Genomic DNA, 16,361 nt, shown 5'->3' with positions numbered 1-16,361 from the left:
ATGCGATTACAGTTCACAGGAAGCACTTTGTTGCTTTTTTTTTCTTAGTTGTTTAACTAACATTTATGTTTTTTTGTATAAAAAAGAAAAAGAAACGGTATCGTCATGCCTTAGTCTAGTTGATATTTTTCTTTACAAATATTATAAAACTACAAGTTTAATTCCTGTTTTTTTTCTCCTCTTCTATTTTGTTTTGTGGTGCTCCATGGTCACAGGTTGAGGATGATTCTGTTTGTTTTTTTTAATAGTCTGCACTTCCTCCATGCTCATTTTCCTCTGCGGTCCGGTCGTGTTTTCGTGGAGGATGGTTTGGCAGTGGCTTTCCGGTCCTACAAAACAGAGACAAAGAGTACACCAGTAGATATGCATCACATGGGCTAAATTAGTCTTAGCTTCTATAAAATCACTGCCAAAGTTTAACAAATGAGACAAAACGACGTATGAGAGATGATTAGGCTCTAACAGGCTCCAACAGGGTGCCGTAGAAGGCATCTATCCAAGCACTGGGATGCACTAGTGCTTGTGTCCCATACCTGAAGGGCTGGGCAGAAAGTGTATTTCAGTGTTTAACTCTCCGCAGACTGCTGCGCTGCACTGACTGAGCGCCCTTTCTCACATCCACCGCCACCTGGAGCAAGGAGGCAGGGAGGAAGGAAGGAAGGAAGGAAACAACACTTGGACCGGTTAACGGCTGAAGCCTCCATGTGAAACCAGAGCAGGAAACTAACTTGTCTGCCCACAAATTTACCATCATTTCACAATTAATCAGCCAATCAGTCACAAAAGATTTCATGCCATACAAATGCCCGTTTTTCTAATGTCATTTTTAAAAAGCTTTTTTTTTTACAATGATCTCTGAATCATAATTGGTTTAAGTTCATATCTGCTGTCAACATTTGCCTTGTGGCTGCTGTTAATTTCCCACCCTGTTGGCCAGGCTTTGTGAATAACTCACAGTAAAAAGCACCTGGTTTGCAGTGCTTGGGTGTGACAAAAGGTTATCAGTGTTAACTAAAACTGAAAGTAGGTGTGAAGAAGGTTTCAACTAAAGTTCAAATTAAAACTAAAACAAGTGCGAATTTTTACAAAATGAACTAGAACTGAAAATATACAGAAAATAAATAAATTCAATAAAAAAAAAAAAAAAAGAATAGAGCGATGATTGTCCCATTCCAATGGCCTGAATGGCCAGAGTCCTTCAAACTTACAGCAGCTAACTTCTGACGCTACAGTCTTTGCAGGCTCACCAAAACTGGATGAAAGAACATTGGAAAAATGTTGTCTGGTCTCATAAGTCTTTTGACCACAAGATAAAAATGGCAGGGACCACATTTTATGCAAATAACGTGAAAGCATGGCTCCATCCTGCCATACATCAGTGGTTCAGGTTTGAGTCGATGGTGTAATGGTGCGGGGATATTTTCTTTGGACACCTTCAGCCTGTGAATACTGACTGAGCAACAGCCTACCTAGTATAGTTGATGACCACCTCCATCCCTTTATGTCCAACTTCATTTGCTGCTTTTCTGATCTTTCACTATACTTCCCCAATTCTTCCTGTTCATAGTGAACTCCTTTGCAACTTCCCTGTGCAACTTTTCAGAAAGTCCGGCAGGCTATGTGCTGTTGAATTTCCAAGCTTTGCAGGCAAGCACATCTGCACTGGTTGCAGAGTCACAATCCTTCCCTTTGTGCAGCCAAAGACCTTTGGCAAATGTTTTAGTATTTGTCAGTTTGGTCAAATATGTCAACACAATATGCACAAAGACATTTCACTGCTGCGAGTCAAGGTTTTGCATTGTAATGCCTCTTGGAATTACTTACATTTTGCCCATGACAAGCACCCAAATGTCACCATGAAAAATAAGTAAACTCAAAAAAAGCAACTGAACAATCAAAACTAGACTGAAATGAGCAAATCCACCATGAAAGCTGAACTCAAAATAAGTGAATAAATAAAATTACACAAAACTCATAACAAATACACAACAATTATAATGTTGGTATGACCATGATTCACTGCAAATGAAAAATACCCACAAAGTAACTCACCTTTCTAGCAAGTACATTTCCACGTTCTTCAACAAACTGTGCCTCAGCAACATACTCCTCTTTCTCCTCTCTCTGTTAAGAAAAAACAGGGCCACAATTTATATATATTTATAAAATCCATTTCTAATTCTTAACAAGGTGTTCTCAATCACAAATGTTAAATCATATCAATGGGCAGCTTTTAATCAGATGTGTTGAGCTGTGCAACACATCATTCTGCTCTGGTTCTGTGACTGATTGTGGTCAATCATCTGTTCTGATGATCGTTCAGCGAGATTAAGCTGTTGATGATTTTTTTTTGAAAAATCAAACTGAATGACGATCTTCCCGGTTGATCATTAAAAAAAGAAAACATGGAAAAGATGTTCCCCCTCCAGGCGCAGGGAGCGGCAGGTGGTCGGCGTTGCAACCTGACCTGTCCCCGCCTCTGCTCCTGTTCCCAAGCTCGCTGGCCTGCCTCCTGATGAGAGAAGCCCAGCCCCTTGTCAAAGGGCTGCGTGCCCTGCAGGAGGCGCCCACGCAGCACATGAGAGTAACCAGTGTCACACACCGGAGTCAGCAGAGCCTCCTGGGCCACGTGCAAGCCTGGCACGCTGCCGTCACGCGCTGATGACACCGAGCCCACCCAGCCTTGTAGGGAGTCCTTGTCTGGCATGTAGGGTTGAAATGCTCCTCCTCCCACCATCCTGAAAAGCAGAATGCGAATAGACCAGAGGGAAGGGAAACAAAGAAAGCAGATATGTTAATTCTGAGTACAGGCAGTGGAAAAGAAACATATATAGAGTGATGGCGATCACACACAGTTGACTTACCGGTTGTCTCCGTTGTGCTCTGTAGCTCGACCCAGCCCCGTTATCTCACACCTCTGGGAGTATACCTGTTGGCCTGAAACAACAGAAATCCCTTCCACTGAGCCCAGCCCTACCATTCCACCTCCTCCTTTTGTTCCTCCTCCTACAGCCACACTCTCCACTCTCCTCACGTCTGACCTCTGACCTCCCAGCTGGCCATTTAGATTGACCTTGGGAACGGCACCACTGGCTCTCACCCTGTCCCTTTCCGCCAGTGCACTTGCTGGCTCCTGTGGTGCCTCCTCCTCCTCAACCTCCCCTTCCTCCTCCTCCTCCTCCTCCTCCTCCTCCTCCTCCAGCTCCATGATGGAGCCGCTGGCCCCGCTGGCTCCACTGCTTGGGCGACCCAAGCTGCAGGGTAAGGAGAGTGTGGCGCCCTCTGAGTCGTCAGCCCGACTGCTGCCCTCTAGTGACGAGTCCTCCACTGTAACCAGAGAGGGGCTGACCCCTGCTGGCCACACCTGAACGTCCGACATCTCCATTAATGTATCTTCCTCTGTGGTGGCAATAGGGGCGCACTCGAGGCTGGAGACCTCTTGCCAGTAGGGCTCCACGCCCAGTGGAGATGGCAAGCTGTACTGCATGGAGGCCGGGGACAGAAGCTCCTCCTGCACCAGCCCATAACCTGGAGGGAAAACAGGAGCGAGACAAGAGATAGACTAACACCAAGCAGGCACAGCCACTGAGAGGGTGGGGAGGTGGTGGGACAACTGTTTCTCCAACCTACCAGCGAAACAGTGGGGCTCAGCTCTGTCCCAATATACCAAGACAAAAGACTTTCTCTTAATCAATTACTTATCAATCACAATTTAGAATTCTAATTTAGGATTAAGATGCCTTGATGCTAAGCCAGTAATTCTGACTCAAAGACTTGACTCTCAGTTAATCCCAGCCAACATGTTGCTTTCACGCTTTCGATCTAAAAGGCAGAACACAATGATATTACTCAAAACTGTTACTTTGGCTAATCGAATAAACATTTTTTTTCAAGTTTGCAGAGCTATTCAGGTAACTGTCATTGGGACACAGCAATTTGTGAGGTGAGAGATAAAAGAATTTGGTGAGTCATCCATTGTTTGTGAGGTGAGTGATGCTGGGCTCTAGCTTGCTCCCACTTTCGGAAAGTGAATCTGCAGAACAGAAACTGTTCCTCGATAAGAGAAAAGAAAGATGAGTGTAGGGTTCTTTAATTGATTGTGGGGTTGGCACGATATTTTTTAATAATTTAAGGCTTTACTCTCATTCCGTTTGAGTAATATTTGTCTGAAGGACTCATTAGTATAAATTTTCATCCATTTTTGCTTTACATCAACATTTTATTTTATTATAATTTTTTTAAGGTAGGTTTAATTGAGGTAAAGCCTGGATTTTCCACATAGAGGATTGCACGAATTTCGTTTTTGGTGCTAAAGTAGCAGCTGTGATACAATTGCCAAACATGTAATAAAACATTGCTTATCGTTCCAACCCTTGTCACAAGTCTCTGCGGGGGAGTCAGCAGCATCTTGCAGATTCTGGAGAAGAAAATGCAAGTTACTGTCGCATTCTCCCCGACTGCAGCTGCACATCAGAGTCATGCATTCATGTGTCTGTACGCCAAAGATCCCCTGCCCAGCACCCACTCAGAAAAATAAACAAATAAAACAAGTCACATGCACACACACACACAGACACACACACACACGCGCGCGCGCACACACACACACACACACACACACACACACACACACACACACACACACACACACACACACACACACACACAAAGACACACACAATTTTTAATTTAAGGGTAACTTAAAAAAAATAGAATCCCTGCATAATGTGTTGTTTAATCTTATCCTGCTAAATCATAAGTCGTTGACTAAGGCGTTGATTATATTAGATCCAATTAGATTGGTTTACACATTTCTATTATTAGTTCCAGGATGACACTTGTTATGCAGCTTGTTGGACTGCTTGACAGTAAATTCTGTGTGGCAGGATTAGAGAAACACAAAAAAGACGCACAAAAGCACACAGTCAAATTCACAATCACACACTGTTGTTGGTTCTAATTTATATCATACATATTTTAAAAAGAAAATTCAAATTTTGTTAGAATCTTTATGTAATCTCATTGAGATTTGACATTATCTGACATTTTCGTTTCAAAGCTTGTTTTATTTTCTATGATAAATAATTAAAAAATTATTAAATATACATTTAAAAATATATTTTGAGGAAGTGGCATTTTAATGTCTTTTTTCATTGTTTATTTTTTAAAACTATTTTTACATTTACTTTATACTACTACTACTAATAATATCTAAAAATAAACTTGCATAAAAGTAAAACATTCTGAATGTAAATTTTTTCATATTTTTCACATTTCATTTAACTCAAATTAATTCGAAGCTTATAACCCATATGTTGATCTTTGGTGATACTTGAACATGGTAACACTTACATTTTGACACAAATCTGGATTAGTTAATTCCGTTAACAAAATATTTTTAATAAACTAGTGTGTCAGTGAGTTCAGATGAATAGAGACTTAACAGTAAAGTTGTATTTCACCCATATGAAACAAAGAACGGCACACTGACAGATCACAATGATAAACCACTGTAAAGCACAAAGTAGAGGCTGTGCTGTAATGTGAGGTTGCGGGCCAAATAGACAAACCACAGAGTGAGTATAGTATGAGGTTAAACTCAAAATAATACTTTTAGTTCAAATGTCATGTTAATTCCTGTCCTGATCCTCACTATATCCTGGCATCAGGGACAGTACACATGAACTAAATACAAAAAAGTGTGTAAACCCTATTAGCATTTAATGTGTAATATCTTTTTAAATACACTTTTAACAGAATCAGTCATGAATTTATGCCCACCAAGAAGGCATCCTGATATCTCTTGGTACTAAATGGAAAATGCTCTGACGTTCATCTGTGGAAACAAAACACAGTTTAAAGTGAGACGTAGCTGAAAGTTACCACAGAAAGTTTCTTAGACCTTCATGCACCGCTACTTTTGTTCATTTAACCATAATTTAATGTAGTAATGAGGCTATGGGCAAAAAATAACTGAGTAAAGCAACATAGCAATTCTACCTTGTTGTACTATCACTAAAACTACTTCTGTATATTTCAACGACACACTAATACTAATTATCACAGTACACACATCTATGGAGCTAAAAATCTAAACCTTTTCTGATGTGATCCACAACACTGTAATGGGTAAAATACACCTTTACTGTGTAAAGTAATTGTCTCTCAGAGTTTATGCAACAATGGTCCATTGTGTGGGTACACATGTGTGTGTTTCTGGGATGGTACAGGGCCAGGATGATCAGAGGTGGCATCAGAATGAGGTGAGCAAGGAGGGAATGAATCAAAATTAGAATGAGAGCTAGAATGAGTTAGATGAATGTGGGTTAGCCCTTCCCTTCACTCCTGCTGCTGAAACACAGACACGCTCACACAGGTGTCAAAGGCACAAAATGTAGTGAAGCACAAATAAATTCCACAGAGAATCTCATGGTACAAGAAACAGAAGAGAGGAGCACTACACAGCACACTTTACCACAGCAAACACACACTCACACGCACACATACATGTATAAACGCATAACACTGCATTCATTTAAAAACACACAAGGAGGACACGCACTTTTAGCTCACAGGTGAGGCTCGGATGTACAAAAAAACCATACACACCAGAATCAACACACACCTCACAGTAAAATCCCTGCTGGCAAATAATGTTCACACAATGTTAGCAGCAAGGCCATCATCAGACTTGGGCAAAAAAATACTGCATAGAAAATTTAGTTATAGATAATTCATGGCATTTTTTTTCATTGGTTACTGGATTTAGCTCTTTTAATTTTACATATAGTAAATGCCAAACCAATTACACAATGGTTAAGTGTTAAACCACTCAAACTGTAACTTACCAAACATGTGATTATTTTGCCCATGAATGAAGACCACCACAGCAACATTGTATGTTGAGCATTATGTGCTATGCAGCTGACCATGTGTTATAGCGTAGCATTAAAAACACACACACCATTTATTTTACAGGAAAAAGAAAAAGAAAACATTTGTTTGTTAATATAGCATTAAATAAAAGACTGAAATACATCCATGAACAGAGAAAACATTTTACACTGTGAAGAAAACGTCATACATTGAAAGCATGCCATGCACATAAACGATGTCACAAACAGCAAACATTATTCTGTTCAAGAAACAAACACACACACCCACGCACACCTGTACAAATGGCCATCTTGTGTTGGGGTTAAAATGAATTTTAAAATATTTTTGTGTAACTAAAATATTGAACTTACTCTCTATAATCTTGGAAGAAAACTAGAAAACGTATGAATAAATTTCAAGCTCGGCTATGTGACGTCATTTTTACTTGACTTACTTTGAATAAATTAAGTCTGAAACACACACACGTGCACACATGCACAAACACACACAGATATTGGAACAGCAAGCATGCAGCATGCACATGCACAAACTGTAGTACACACACAGAGCTGTTTTAAAGAGGAGGAGAGGGTCCCCACTCGACTGAACGAGGGAGGAGCGCGGGAAAATAAGATGACAAGAGAAGAGGAGGCCCAGAGGTCAACATGAGGTCATATGAGGTCAGAGGTCGGACAGGAAGAGCTGTGAGGAGGAAGAAGAGCAAGAGAAGGGAGGAGGACGAGGAGGAGCGGGGCGGCTGGGCAGCAGATATGACATGTTACAGGTTCAGAGAAAAAAAAAGACAGAAAGTAGGACAGGATCCCGAGGAAAAGACAAAATTTCAAGACTGCAAGAAGACATTGTCGCTGGGGACCAATGTCTGCTGTCGATCAAGCACAACGTGACAGGTGAAATTTTATCTTGTTCTCAGACAGAAGAAAGAGAAAGAAAGAGGCAGGGACAGAAACAAGGTATGGAGGCCCAGAGCACACTGTCATCTGTGCACCAGCGCCACTTTTGACTAGTGTATCCATCCCAGACAGGACACATAAGGGCGTGTATGCACACACACGTGCATGTATGTGTACACACACGCGCAGAGCCACACATACACCCACATGTAATCTATAAAATCTTGTACGTTACCCATACGTTAACTGTTGGCTGTTTTGCAAACGACTTAAACCCCTGTCAGAAAAAGTGACTTATCCTCGTTTCTCATATTGAGTCAGAAGAATAAATGCCATCATGTTTAGGGCTCAAGTATGAGGTGTGAAAAAGTGTAACGTAAAAAGAAAAAGTAAAAAATAAATTAAAAAAATGAAAATAAAATGATGTGTGCCCCAGTGAGGAGAGGCGGTGTTACTGCATGCTGCAAAAAGCTTGCTTCATGGTGGAAGAATGACACCATTCCTCAGACCTCAAAAATGGTATTTGAGAATCATTATCATTGGTTTCATCATCATCATCATCATCATCATGTGCAGTACAGGTCATGAGCAGCAAACCACCATGCAACCCAAGTTCCCTTCAACTTACCCCTTCTGAAAAACGGGGGTCTAATAACGCGTGGCTTGTGCACTAGGCGCGATAGCCTTGTGTCCGTGATCTCTTGTGGGGCAACAGAGACAAGGTAAAGTGGCTGTTACCCAGACTCAGAGAAGGCAAGGACGGGTTTTCAGAGGTGGAAAGTAAATGAGAATAAAAGCCTCACCTTCTTGGGCTGAAGAATTTAGTCTCTGATTTTTGACAGTGAAGATTTTTTTTAGGAAATAATTTCCGTTCTATGCTTTCCACAACTTTTTGTGGGGTCCCACCGTGTTTTTTCCATTTACATCTGCATTTCCTGATATTTTGTGGATGTATCTATTTGGAAATGACCAACACCAGATACTGCACTTGCACAGTAAATTGAGCCTCTCATTATTGTTGCCTCTAAAATCTTCTTGAACAGGAAATTCCTGAAAACTTTCCATTTCTGACGGTTACAAACCATCATGAGAACATCAGTCTTGCAATAAACATAAAAAGTATTGAACCCTTTGTTTTCTGTAATTACAACAGATGTAGCTAGAGAAGTCAATCTATTTAGCAATACAAAATACAAAATTAAGGCACAGCATATCTTTGCTAATTAACTGTAATTTGTTAAAAAAAATGTTGAACTGACCCTTCTTATATGTCCTGTGTGTAGGATGTTTAATGTGTTCCTGTATCTTACCATTAATGACGCTGGGGGACAACAGAGTGGAGTCGCGGTCACCAAGCCGACAGGCGCCCTCCTCTGAAGAACCAGGTGCTGGTTGCGGAGCCTGACCCTCCAAAGAGGTTACAATATCTGCACGATCGATGTTCTTCAGAGCAAAGTAGAGGCTCTCCACTGAGAGGCAAAGGTTCCACGATTTATCACTCAACTTTTCTTTTTAAATATCTGTCACATGCACAGATAAGGATGCCCCGACACAGAAATATTTGCACTAGTCAAAGTTTTAATCGTTTGGTCTGAATTTTAAAGGGATATAGTGCTAACTTACTCTTGGCCCTTTTGCCCTCTCTGCTGGCCCACAGGTTGAGCAGGGCAGAGCTCTGGTCCAGCAAAGAGTTTGGATTCTCCACACGGATCCTATTGATGTCGTCCACACCAAACTGGAGCTCTCGTGCTAACTCTAATGGACACAGTTAAGAATAGAAAGAAACATAAAGCACATATTTATACAACTAAGCCAAAAATACTACTGTATAACCACTCACAGATGAAGTAAATAATCTTAGTATAATGGCACATCTGCAGATTAGTGATATATTAGTAAAAGCTGTTGCTCGTTCTTAGTCATGTTGGGTTCAATATTGAGGAGGGGTAGAGGAGGTAATCTACTTTCTAAATAACAACACTGGTCCGGCCAGGTGAAGTCAAACGATGATTTTAATGACACGCGTGGGAAGACCGCCACTGTACGCAGACAGTGCCGATCCCCGACTTACAGAGCATAAGCAGGTGTTTTATACCTTTCAGGGCTTAAATTTACTGCACCCCTTCAACGTCACTCAGATACAGTTCATACATAGGTTTCAAAACCACAATGACTTAACACAGTTTAAAAATAACATTGTCTCCGTCTCCACGGCAGATGCTTCCTGTCAGCCTTCTGACTTTCACTTCCCGTCTGGAAAACCAAACTGTTCCTCTTTTTGCAGAGACAATTTTAGAGTTACAAGCAAACATGATTAACCTCTCACCTATAAATGAGATAAAGTCTACTGTGTGTTTGTGTGTGTGTCATCATGAACTGCACTCAGTTTCAACTTGTAACCTTTTCCACCAGACAGAAGGCCAGCACGTACACATTTCAGATTATAACAAGCATTCAAAAGCATTTAAGATTATAGATTCAACTCAACAGTTTAGAGTGATTATAACTGCACCTGTAATAAAGGCTAATTGGGTACCAATATATTTAAACATCTGAATACAATATCAATACTGCAGATTGTATTATTAATGCAATGGTAATGATGATTATGATTAAAAATAGCAGTAAAATATATCTCTAATCCCTCACAGTCACCAACTTGGATGGGAGACTTTGATAATGAGAAACTTGCTAAATCCAAATAATTGGGTTGGAGCATAACACATAACACAAGACGTGGGCTCCTGCTGGTCATCGGTGGTGTGGTCTACGGGAAGGACAAACATAAGTAGGATCTCTGATCTGGACGAGTAACAACTGGCAGGGGTTTCCTTAATATTCGGTTTAGTGGTCTACATCATAGACCGGATCTAAAAGATGTACCTAGCCACCAGGACTCATTAACCCACTGGTTATTAACTGTTCTTTTCTCAGTTGCCATCTTGATGTTTTCAAACGGTATGTGATGAGTGACTCTTTGATCCGTCTGAGAAACCAAGGAACTCTGTACACTAATACAGTAATGATGTGTCTATTACAACATAATCCTGCCCTTATACTTGTTTTTCCTAATTTTCTAAACTAACAGGAATCATTGACAGCCTCATATCTGATTCATATAAAAAACAAACAAACACCCAGCACGCCCCTGCGGGAGGTTTATCCTTCAAGCTCGGGTCCTCTACCAGAGGCCTGGGAGCTTGAGGGTCCTGTGCAGTATCTTAGCTGTTCCCAGGACTGCGCTCTTCTGCACAGAGATCTCCGATGTTGTTCCCGGGATCTGCTGGAGCCACTCGCCTAGCTTGGGAGTCACTGCACCTAGTGCTCCGATTACCACGGGAACCACCGTTACCTTCACCCTCCACATCCTCTCGAGCTCTTCTCTGAGCCCTTGGTATTTCTCCAGCTTCTCGTGTTCCTTCTTCCTGATATTGCTGTCATTCGGAACCGCTACATCGATCACTACGGCCGTCTTCTTCTGTTTGTCTACTACCACTATGTCCGGTTGGTTAGCCACCACCATTTTGTCCGTCTGTATCTGGAAGTCCCACAGGATCTTAGCTCAGTCATTCTCCATCACCCTTGGGGGCATTTCCAATTTTGACCTCGGGACTTCCAGGTTATACTCGGCACAGATGTTCCTGTACACTATGCCGGCCACTTGGTTATGGCGTTCCATGTATACCCTGCCTGCTAGCATCTTGCACCCTGCTGTTATGTGCTGGATTGTCTCTGGAGCATCTTTACACAGCCTGCACCTGGGGTCTTGCCTGGTGTGATAGACCCCAGCCTCTATGGATCTTGTACTCAGAGCTTGTTCTTGTGCTGCCATGATTAGTGCCTCTGTGCTATCTTTCAGTCCAGCTTTGTCCAGCCACTGGTAGGATTTCTGGATATCAGCCACCTCCTCTATCTGCCGGTGGTACATACCGTGCAGGGGCCTGTCCTTCCATGATGGTTCCTCGTCTCCCTCCTCTTTCTTGGGTTTCTGCTGCCTGAGGTATTCACTGAGCACTCGGTCAGTATGTATATATATATATGGGCATATAGAGGAGTTATAACAGCTGCTATGAGGTGTTAGTGCTGAGGGCAAACCTAAGCCCGTTAGAGTTTTTCTGATTGTGTTATTATGAACTTTAACATTTAACAACTGCCAACTGAGGGCTGTAGAGTTTGAGATGGTGCTCTTGTTTTTTTTTTTGCAGTTTTTATAAGCATTGCATGGTCCAACTTTGTAGCTATTTTCTATTGAAGCAGTCAGGGTGCATTTAGTTTTTCACAGTGTGGCTTTGAATTTCTTTTTCAAATGGCTATATATCCATTTTATATACAGATTGTACAGTATCCAGTGTGACTAACCTGCCCAGCTTAAACCCAGCTGTTCGGATATGATGTTGATTTTGAGCTCAGTCCTCTCCATGGCATTCACTGTGGCTAATGAGAAAAAAACACACAGACAGTTTAGAAACATGTAATACAGCACACAAGTAAAAGACGTTTCAATGACCTGATAGTTATACTACTGTTTTACACAAAAACGTATTTGGGAAGTCAAACAGATATTGATGTGTGGAAAAAAAAATTTTTTTTAATTGGGATGAATTTTTTAGACTTTTTATGACTTTTTAAAGACTCTTTTTAGACTTGATAGTGTTGAAGCAAATGTTATTAAGAGGTGGCTAGTACTGACTCATGTTCTTCTTGTTATTCCAATTCATCATCTGTACCTAAAAGACAGTTAAGTTTCAATACGTACCTTGACAAAAGCACTGCTCTGTTGGAGGAAATAAGCAATACCAACAACAGTGTTTTTTTACCCATATAATTCTCAGGGTTAGGACATCATTTGACAAGGGAAGGTCATAATTTGGGATTCATTCAGGTGCTATTCCTGCTAACCACAGTAGCATTCAGTAACCATTAAATAGAGACTGAGGTGCAATATAGCAGCGCTGTGTATTTGATAGACAGAAAAGGCCTTTATCCATTCACCCTCACTCGCCATCAGCACCATTTAAACCAATCAGAATGGTCATCTTGACTCTCTTTAGTTACCACAGGCCAGTATAAGGGCTCATCTGTCTTGCTCCACTGCGAGGTCCTGCCCATTCTCAGTGCTAAGCTATAGTGCTAATGCTAACAGTATCTGCTGCCATGCCATTGGAAATCGCAGTGGAGACACCAGCGCCATGCAAAACCAACCACAGAAGTCATTCATTGATTGTCACAGCTACCAGGACACTCAGGACAGAAAAAGGCTAAATTGCCATGTGCCATGGAGCCATTTCAGGTCATGTTGGGGGCGGCTGATCATCTTGTGGCTGCACATTCAATATGTTTCCACTAACTGCACTGCAAAAAACTTAGTGGGATACTGTAGAGCAGTACATTGCATCCAAGGCTCAGTTGTTGTGCCATGCGTGCACACGAGACAGGAAAATACAGAGGGCAGAGTAAGAAGCAGGGTTGTGGGTAAAGTGGCAGTGCAACATTCAGTGCCCATCTCCACTGTGTGTATATCCGGAGAGGGCTGACGGTCAAGCATTGAAGGACTTACCCACGCCGGGCTCGTTCAGTGCACTGTAGCGTTCTCTCAAAGCAAGAGGGGTTAAAGTTCGTCTGCGCTCCTCACTTCCAACAACCTAAAAAAATTGAAAGAATTACAATAATTAATCGCCTAACACAGAACTTTTGAACTTTTAACAAACACCCATGTCACCATGTTTTACCCATGTAACATTAGACAGGTGTAGCACTTCAGACAGACTCCTGGCAAAGTTATGGTTGATATTAAAATAGTAATCCAGGTAAAATGCAGTAGACTAGATTAAAACACTTTAAACCTTTAAAATAAGGAGTCTCCATACCTTTAAGGTAGCCTGTCAGTCCAAGAGTAAACCCTTTGTCAAAAGGATTAACTGATACTGTGTAATGTTATACTGCTTCAGTTGTATTATTGTACATTTATTTTTTAATGGAATCTCTTTTTATCTATACAAAATTAATAAGCACAAATATTACATATAATACATAATAATATATGTAACACACATATATATTTTGGACAAGCCCCAGTCTGATAGAACAACCTGAAAAAAATGCCCATCTATTGGGATAAGGTCACAGTTTATTATGTGTGCATGTTTGCAACCAAATCCTTACCTTGACACAAGGTGGCATGGTTATATTAAGGTTACACAGTACGTGTTGTGTGTCCTCATACTTGGTGCACTTCCGCAGAAAAGACAAAAACCCGGTGGCATCCTTGTTACTGTCTCTGACCTAAACATAGACAGAAAACAGGTAGACAGAGACGAAGAAAGAAAAATAGAATGGAAGAATGTGGAGTGAGGGAAAGGAGGAGAATGGAAAGACAGAAAAGGATGAGCAGAGAAGAGTGGGAAGAGAAATTGAGCAGAAAAGATAGAATAGAGGAAGATAAGATGGGCAAGAAGAAGAAAAAAAATCAAAAAGAGCACTAGATCCCTTAACAGTTGTCCTGAGCATGTGGCGCAGTAACATGGGACGAGAAGCAGGGGGAAACAGGGATGGAAGCAGTCCACAGGCAGGCAAGAGGGAGAGATTTACCTGCACATTTTACCTGGACGTCTGTCAGACCAGACAGTTACAGAGTGACCGTGAGAGAGAGAAAGAGAGACAGTGAGACAGACACATACAGACAGGCAAGGCCGCAAGATAGGAAGGCAGGCAAAGAAAGTGAAGGAGTCACAGGGCATGCAAACAATTACCCAAGAGAGTTGACAGCTAGACAGGTAAGTTGTTTGTTGCTTGGCTACCAGTATTCATCAAGCTGATTCTGAACAATACTTGACTTATCACATCGACAGACACAGATGAACGGAAAAACAGTGATATGGAAATTACATAAATATGGTCACGGGACAGGCACGGAACGGCTCGTACACACAATATATAATATATACGGTCAATAGAAGAACAAATACACAAGTCATCAATGTAATGTGGAATAAAAACAGATGAAATTATGATAATTTTGATAAAGAACTTAAACACAAAACAAAAACACCCTATCAAATCCGATTGCTGGTTTTTATTACCTTTACATTTCAAACAAACAAAGCACAATGAAAATAAAAAAAAGAACAAAAGGACTCACAATGACACAGCATGCCAAAAGCTAACTGAAGAAACTGAGAATCCCGAGATCCGATGAACAACCTGACATTCCAATATTTCTAATGTTTATCTTAACTTTACTGCCTGGAATATCTCTCAACTCTATGTAAAAAGGTAGCATATTGCAATTATAGTGCACCAATTATACTGCTGTGTTTAATATTGCAGAGTGAGCACAGGACTGTACTATTACCTACGTGTTTACATCACTGATATGAGAGTGAAAAGCAAACACAAAAACCACCAAATGAACGCGGTGTTTGAGTCATCGGCAGGTGCTCATGAGTGTAAATAACTGGTGAGAAGGTCCTTGACATACAGTATCCAAACACACACTTTTGCACACGTATACACACACACACACACACACAAACAAACACACAATACTGTAGCAACACGTAGCAAGTGATAAAGAAGCAGGCATATGAACAAGCAGCTAGGGACAGACCTTGACAGAGACAGGCAGTCTGTTATCTCGGAAGGCCTGGAAGCTGAAGCTACGAGGCTGCTGAGTGGCCTTCCGAATGGGCACCAAGTTCCCAGAACACTCCAGGTAGAGAGGCATGCCCTCCATTAGCTGTGGAAAATATAACATAAAAGGGAAAAATGGAACTACTTTTTTTCTAATAACATTTCACAAGCACTTGTTCACAGGGAATTTATGCAGATTTCTCATGATACAATACGCTGTATCCAAAAAACCCAAACAAAAGAATGATCCATCGTCTTTCTAGGTGCAGCAAATGGAATCTATAACAAAAATGGCAAAAACAAGGGAAAGAAGCAGGTGTTGTGCCAAAAAGTGATTTATGGTATTTAAACTGCTATAAGTAACTTGTTGGGCTATAATATGTGAAACATATGTCAAATGCATCCTTCATGGATGACCACAAACAACATTCGTGTAACAAGGTAGAAGCTGCAATCAGTTTTTGGCAGCGACTTTTATAGAACCTTTATTTATGCAGTTAAAAAAATCTCATTAACATTAAAAATGTCTTTTGTAAGATTAAGTTGGCCAAGAGGACAGCAGAAATGGCAGCAAATATTACAATAGTTCTGTAAAAATATTTGTCTTTAAGTGGGGGTAAAGGACCGGATTGGTTACAATGTAAGTACAATAACATATAAAGATACTTGATTTTTTTAATTCTATATATAACCCCTTTGTAAACGCTGTTCAGCGAAGTCTATTTACCAACATGCGTAAAGATATTACACATAAAAAATACACGGAAACATTGGAAATCAGTTTTTGGCAGGCAATCACTTTTTGACACAACACAGGTATACCCTGGACAGGTCACCGATCCATCTCAGGGCTAACACACAGAGACAGACACCCATACTTTAGGAAAATTCAACATATTCATGTCTTCAGACCGTGGGAAGAAGAACATGCAAACTTTACACCAG

General features: G+C 41.0%; 1 protein-coding gene across 10 annotated transcripts in view; it reads right to left on the bottom strand.

The window, feature by feature from the left end:
* Positions 1-231: 231 nt before the first annotated feature.
* ank1b (ankyrin 1, erythrocytic b) overlaps positions 232-16,361 on the bottom strand; it is a 74,918-nt gene continuing 58,788 nt past the window's right edge. For 4 of the 10 annotated variants that reach the window (XM_085166034.1, XM_085166028.1, XM_085166029.1 and 1 more), the window contains 12 exons: positions 15,394-15,522; positions 13,950-14,069; positions 13,345-13,429; positions 12,147-12,221; positions 9,411-9,542; positions 9,098-9,256; positions 8,416-8,487; positions 2,865-3,528; positions 2,603-2,738; positions 2,053-2,124; positions 534-628; positions 232-329 (listed from right to left, as the gene is read on the bottom strand). In XM_085166034.1, the coding sequence (XP_085022160.1) occupies positions 560-628; positions 2,053-2,124; positions 2,603-2,738; positions 2,865-3,528; positions 8,416-8,487; positions 9,098-9,256; positions 9,411-9,542; positions 12,147-12,221; positions 13,345-13,429; positions 13,950-14,069; positions 15,394-15,522 (1,713 nt within the window). In that variant the 3' untranslated portion in view covers positions 232-329; positions 534-559. Of the gene's footprint in view, positions 330-533; positions 629-2,052; positions 2,125-2,467; positions 2,739-2,864; positions 3,529-8,415; positions 8,488-9,097; positions 9,257-9,410; positions 9,543-12,146; positions 12,222-13,344; positions 13,430-13,949; positions 14,070-15,393; positions 15,523-16,361 lie in introns of all 10 variants that reach the window. The other 6 variants (XM_085166027.1, XM_085166036.1, XM_085166030.1 and 3 more) reach the window with 6 other exon arrangements.

This window comes from Neolamprologus multifasciatus, chromosome 7, assembly GCF_963576455.1.
Source record: "Neolamprologus multifasciatus chromosome 7, fNeoMul1.2, whole genome shotgun sequence".
Lineage (NCBI taxonomy): Eukaryota > Metazoa > Chordata > Actinopteri > Cichliformes > Cichlidae > Neolamprologus > Neolamprologus multifasciatus.
This window is presented reverse-complemented; position numbering and strand designations above follow the sequence as displayed.